Source organism: Lepidochelys kempii, chromosome 9 (assembly GCF_965140265.1).
Source record: "Lepidochelys kempii isolate rLepKem1 chromosome 9, rLepKem1.hap2, whole genome shotgun sequence".
NCBI lineage: Eukaryota > Metazoa > Chordata > Testudines > Cheloniidae > Lepidochelys > Lepidochelys kempii.
The window spans coordinates 8,356,224-8,362,223 of record NC_133264.1 but is presented as its reverse complement, the minus strand read 5'-3'; the positions used below and the strand labels follow the sequence as shown (position 1 = coordinate 8,362,223).

The 6,000-nt window shown below is 62.9% G+C and overlaps 1 protein-coding gene across 3 annotated transcripts in view; it reads left to right on the top strand.

Moving 5' to 3' along the window:
* The first annotated feature begins 403 nt into the window (after positions 1–403).
* Positions 404–6,000, top strand: part of CLCN2 (chloride voltage-gated channel 2) — a 45,334-nt gene continuing 39,737 nt past the window's right edge. For all 3 annotated transcript variants that reach the window (XM_073359224.1, XM_073359223.1, XM_073359222.1), the window contains exon 1: positions 404–498. In XM_073359224.1, the coding sequence (XP_073215325.1) occupies positions 448–498 (51 nt within the window). In that variant the 5' untranslated portion in view covers positions 404–447. The remainder of the gene's footprint in view (positions 499–6,000) is intronic.

Here is a 6,000-nt window from a genome sequence, read left to right as displayed (position 1 = left end):
CACGCCAGGGCACGGATGCTGCGGTGACCCCAAGGGGCGGGGCCGGGCAGTGCCATCCCTAGGGGGCAGACGGCCGGGGAAAGGGTCCCACAGCCCCTTCTCCTGCGCCCAGCAGTCACCAGCGAGTGGCTCTGCCCCAGGCAGGCTGTGCCAGTCCCAGGCCGGGCTGCTTGGGTCCGTGCTGGCCGGCCCGCCCCGCTCAGCCCTGGCCCTGGGGGGGACTCGCTCCCGCGGGCACTAGGCAGGGCGCTGCCGGGGTGAGGGGCTCGGCGGCCACGGCTCCCCCGGTCGGCTCCAGCCCCTTCCCCGCCGGAGGTGGAGCGAGCGCCCCGGGCCCGCCCCAGGGCGGGGCTCGGGCTGGGGCTCGGGCAGGAGCCGCCGCCTGCAGCCCGGGCAGCGGAGCGCGGCCGGGGCGCTGCTGGGGCAGAGGACGGGGCGGGAGGCGCGATGGCCGCGGACGGGATGGAGGCGCGGGCGCTGCATTATGAGCAGACCCTGGTGAGTGTAGCCGTCTGCGGCTCCCCCTGCCAGCCCTGCCCGGGCCGGGGGGCCGGGGCTCTGCAGGGGCGCGGCGCTGCGAGATGCCAGGGTGGGCACCCTAGCGCTGGCGGCTAATGGGCTGTGGCCGGGCGTGGGGGCCCCCCAGGAGAGCGCCCTGGGGATGAGTGGGTGCCGGGGCACTGGGCATGGGTGGGTGCCAGGGCTGCGGGCACCCCTCAGAAGGGGGCCCCGAGCGTGGGTGCGCTCTGGGGACAAGCCCCCCCCAACACATGGTACACTGGGAACGGGGAGGTGCCAGGGCTGCGGGCACCCCCAGGAGGAGGCTCCGGGGCTGGGCGTGTGTCGGGCACCTCTAGGAAAAGATGCATGGGGGGTGGGCACGCACCATTGGCATGTGGCTGCTGTGTACTCTGGTGGCTGCCTCAGTGAATTGTTGTGCTGGCATCGACCCCCCCCCCTTCTGCCCCCCCGGGGCCAGCCCTGCACTGGAATAGTGGGGCGGGGGGTAGGCAGCCAGTCGGTCGGTCGGTCGGTCGATGCCAGCTCTGCCTCCGTAAAGTTTCAGCTGCTTTCCTCTTACCCGCAGGGGCTCAGGCCCTTCGATGCCTGCGCTTGGCACCAGGCTGCCCCTTTCTCAGGTGCCGGTCGCGCCACCTTTGCTCTGCCAGTGCCCAGGACCTCGTCTCCCCACTCGCTGCCTCTGGCACCAAGTCCTGTTAGCAGAATAACTTCGTCTAGTGGCTCGACTTTCTCCGTGTGTGTGTGTGTGTGTGTGTGTGTGTGTGTGTGTGTGTGTGTGTGTGTGTGAACTTCGGGGGCCTGCGAGGGGCAGAGGGGGCTTGGTGCCTCTAGGAGAGTCCCACCATGCACTTTCACGCCAGCCAGACCTTAGCTAGTGTGGGAGGTTGGCATGTCATTTGCTGGCCCTGACCTGGGGGCCAAACTGGGGGCTCTCTGTGCTCCTCCAGACACTCCTTCCTAGAAACTCGAGGTACACATACCCACACTAGGTCCCCTCTCCCCCTTTCCCCTCCCCAGGGCCAGGGCAGGACTGCTCCCTGCAGTCTATTCCCCAGGGCTGTAACAATTTGAAATGTCACAAGTCATGGGGTTTCCCCTTCATCCTTGGGGGACCATTCTCTGGCCACGTCCACCCCCTGTTGGGGAGCAACGGGGCTGCCAGCCCTGCCCTGTGGGCAATCCCTGGCCGGATTCATCCCCCTGACAGGGAGTTTCCCACTGATCTTCAGCCTAAATTGTCATTTGATCCGTTTTGTCCCCTCTACAATCCCCCCTTAACACCGCTAATACCTGCAGCCTGTTCCCTTTCTCCCCCACCCCCAGTAGCATGTGCAGCCCAGCGAGGATTATTTAGCTCCTGTAATCTCTCCCTCCGAGCTTGCGTAGTGGTGGGTCCCTGGCTTCCTGCTGCCACCTTCCTGTTCCTACCGCCCCTGTCTCTGGGGGTGCCTCTCCTCTGCATCCAGACCCCTTCTCCAGCAAGTTCCACTCAGCTCCCTCCTTGCGCCTCTGCCTTTAACCTTAGCTCCCATGTTTATGGTGCTAGCCCTGCACCCTAGATGTCTTCATATCTCCTGATTCCTGGAATGACTCCTGCCTCTACTCACCAAGTAAACAAGCAGCTTTTCTCAGCTCCTTGAAGCTGAACGTCTGGGAGACCAAAGTGCGAAGGGACCCAGCCTCCATCCCAGGTCCAGTCCCTCTCTTCCCTCCTCCCTCTGCCTTCCCTGAAACCTGGGAATGGAACATCCCTCACCTTGAGCTTCCCCGACTCCTGTAGCATTTCCCTGTCCTCACTTCTCTTGCAATGCTCAGCCATGCCCCTTGCTTCCCTCATGGCAATTCCCTCCTCTGTCCCACCCCTCCAGATCCCAGCATGGTGTTGCCATCTCCCCATGGGTACCACATCAACCCCTTCCTCCTCCAGCTCCCAGGGCAGATGTGTCCTCTGTGTCCCTGGACTTGTTCCATCCAGGGGTGGGATTGGGCTGGCTCTCGGTGGCTCGGGGCTCGGAGAGCTGATAATTTACCCTGCAGGCTTCGTCTTGTGCCCTGTGAGCTCATCTTCCTGTAAACAACCCAACGTGCTGCAGTTGTGAATCTAGCTTTGCTCGAGGGCCTCACACACCGTAGCCTGATTAGGCTGAGCTCATGGGACACACCAGGAGCTCCTTGCATCCCTCCGTTTCCGTCCCCACAACATCTGTGTGCCACCCTCCTATCCCCCTCTATTCAGGGGCTCCCCTCACCCCTCCCGCACGCTTAGCCTGGCCTGTCTCCCATTACCCCTTCCCCCACATGGCAGGGGCTCTGTGTTCCCCCAGGCCGGGGTCCCCCCAAGCTGGGTGCAGCATCCCCTGTGGCATCTCTCCAGAGCTGTGTAGAGAGGGGACTTTCCCCTCCTTGCTCTAATGCCCGTGCAGCCCTTTCTCAGCTGGGAGAAGCCTGCAGCACTGCACATTCCCTGCAGGGGGCGCCACTGGCAGGATGCTCTCTGCTGCCCCGTGGGCTCTGGAAGGCTCAGCTGTTGAGATGCTGAAACTCCATGTGCCTGGATGGTCCTTGGAGGCTCGAGCCCCAAGGGACGAAGTAGCAGCTCACCGGTGTCCCTGCTGTTGTGCTGTGCCCTGCGTGAACTGGACTTTCATGCTGCACCCCAGAGCTGGCTGCATATCTGCAGGGACGTCTCTGGGTCCCTCAGGAAGGAAGGGGTTAGAGGACCCCTCTGAGGTGCAGTTGGGAGATGTCGAGAAGGCAGAAGGAGGTTGTGGGGGCACAAGACTGAGGGCTTTGCCGAGTGGAAGGGGCACAGAAGGTAGTGATGTGGGGGGGAATCGTGGCTCAGAGAGGAGCAGGCACCAGGGTTGGGGGCCCAGTCCCGTGTGGGGCAAACCAGGGGCATCTGAGCCAGGCCAGGTAGCTCTTGCCCTGGGAACTGGCTGAAGCCCTCGGTGCTGGTGTCGTGCACTGAGCCCCTCTGCAGGGCTAGCTGTTGTGGGTGCCAGGTGTTATCTGAGGAGAGGAGTGCGAGGTTTTGCCAGCTCCGATCCCTTCTCCGATCCCTTCTCAAATGAAGCTGCAGCCACCTCTAGGGAGGCCCAAGTCCCTGCAGCTTGCCCCTGTGGGAGGGGAGGGTGTTGCGCTAACCCTTCTGTAGGGGCCTTTCCAGCCTGCTGGGCAATCAGGGTGAGCTACCTTGATAACCCTTGCTGTGCATTGGGTTGCTCTGTGGCCCGGGCAGCAGGGCAGGGCTCAATATGCCCGCAGGCCAGGGTGGGCGGGAGCCACCAGCTCCTGCACTATCCCAGCTCTGATTAAAAGCACGCAAGCCTCCAGCCCTCCTGGCTGGGAAGAAAGTCCTCCGAAAGCACCCTGAGCTTAACCGACGCCTTGCCGCCTGCATGAGCCCGCAGGCAGGCAGCCCCCGTGCTTCTGCTGCTGGCCAGAGCCCTGCCGAGCTGCCACACGGTGAAGACAGCCTCCCCTGACAGTGTTTGCTGTGGCTGGTCAGGAGCCCAGTCAGTTTGGATTTCAGACACCTGCCACCCGGAGGCAGATGGAGCTGCCCTGGGGGCAGCACCGAGTGTGGATCTCAGCAGCCCCCTCCCCGTTTAGTGGTGGGGGGAGAGGCCTCCCTTGGCCATTCTCCCTGGACACTGACTCACCCTATCCCCAATCTTTTGTACTGGTCTCTCGCACAGGCTGCCGGGGTTACAGCCGCTGCTGTATGCTGGGGAGGTGGCATGGTGAGGAGGCTGACAGTTCCCTGCGGACTCTCCTTCCCAGCTTGCTGTGTCGTTACTCTGGCTCGTGCTGACCAGCTGGAGACCTTGCAGCTGCCTCATGGGGAGCAGGATGGCATCTTGCAAGGGGCACCTGCATTGCCAAGCCCCAAATCCCCACCGTGCTCATCATTCGGGGGACATGGCCTCGTTCATCTGCCCCGGGGTCTCTCCCGGCGATGCCCTGCTAGGAAGAGGTCAGCTGCCGGGACATGCACACAGGCTGGTGCAGTTCCCAGGGCACTATAGCCCAGCCTTGGGGCGAGGCAGGTGGGGTGGGAGCCATGAGGGCAGGACAGCCATTGTTTTTCAGGGGCTAAATAGCCTCCTGGCATATCTGCAGGTGGGACAGGCTGCTCTGGGGAATGGGGCTCTTCCCAGGCCCCTGCCATCAGAGCATGGGCATGCTGGGCAGCGGGTACCGAACACCCTGGGGAGTGCAGCTGACTACTCTAAGATCCTATGCCAGGGCAGACTGCCATCCTGCTTGTTTTGGCTGACACACCAGGGATTGAACCAGGGACTGCAGCGGCGTGAGCTAAAGAGCCTGTAACAGGCTCAGCTCCTCTGCAGATGGGCACAGAAAGGGGCACACCACAAACTCACAGGTGGATGATGCCACCAGTGGGCTTCCCTCGGCAGACAGCTGGGCAGGGCCCAGTTCCTTAGGCGTTGGGGCCCTGCGTAACTTTGCTGCTGGGCCAAGTAATGGGGGAAGGAGGCAGGAGGTCATCTAGTCCAACCCCTGCTCAGGAGCTATGCCCAATTTTTTTTTTTATTATTATTTTTTTTTTTTTTTGCCTAAATGGCCCCCTCAAGGATTGAACTCACAACCCTGGGTTTAGCAGGCCAATGCTCAAACCACTGAGCTATTCCTCCCCCCAATCAGTGGAGGCGATCTCTGGAATAGCCCTTCCCCGCCCCTCAGCTCACCTTGTCGCAAGCCCCTCCATCCCTGGGCAGCTCCCTAGGGCTCCCCACCCATTGTGGGGCGAGGTGGGGCTGCACTTGTGAAACTAGAGATGGGGAAGGGGGGTGTAGATCCCCTCTGCTGTGCGGGGGATGGGGTCGGCATCTGTGCAGCCGCAGCCAAGCTGCCCTCTGCTTTGTGGGAGAATCCACACGGTTGGAGGACCCGGGGGCGTGTGGGGTGTGAACCCCCCTGAGACATAGTGGCACCGACCAGTCCAAGTGCTCACGTGGCCCCCAGCACTTTGGCCCCTGTGCTGAACAGACGCTTCCGCCTCCCTCCTCACCGTACACCCGGGAGCCCAGGGGCTGTTGTAATCCCCTCCTCATGCGGCACGTTGGGCCCAGCTGATGGAGCGGGCGGGGTGCTCTGGAGACAGGTGGTGCCCACCCTGTCTCTGCTGATGCCAGCAGTCGTGAGCCACGCGGTGCCTCCTCTTGGGAGCATGGGTGAAATGGTACATTTCCCCCAGGCTTCCCTGCTGACCAGGGGACAATGTGTCCCCTTTCTGGCTCAGCCGGCTCCATCTCTGAAAGCCAGGGTAACCGGGCCACCACGTGTGCTCTCTGCCTTTGTGGGAGCAGCCTGCACCGTTCTGGGCTCAGGGCAGGGCACAGTGGTCAGCGGAGGGGCACTGCAGCTGCCTTGTGCCAGGCTGGGGGAAGCGCCTGTGGGCACAGGGCCGGCCGAGAGCATGACACGGACTCTCTGTTTCCTCCTCTGAGA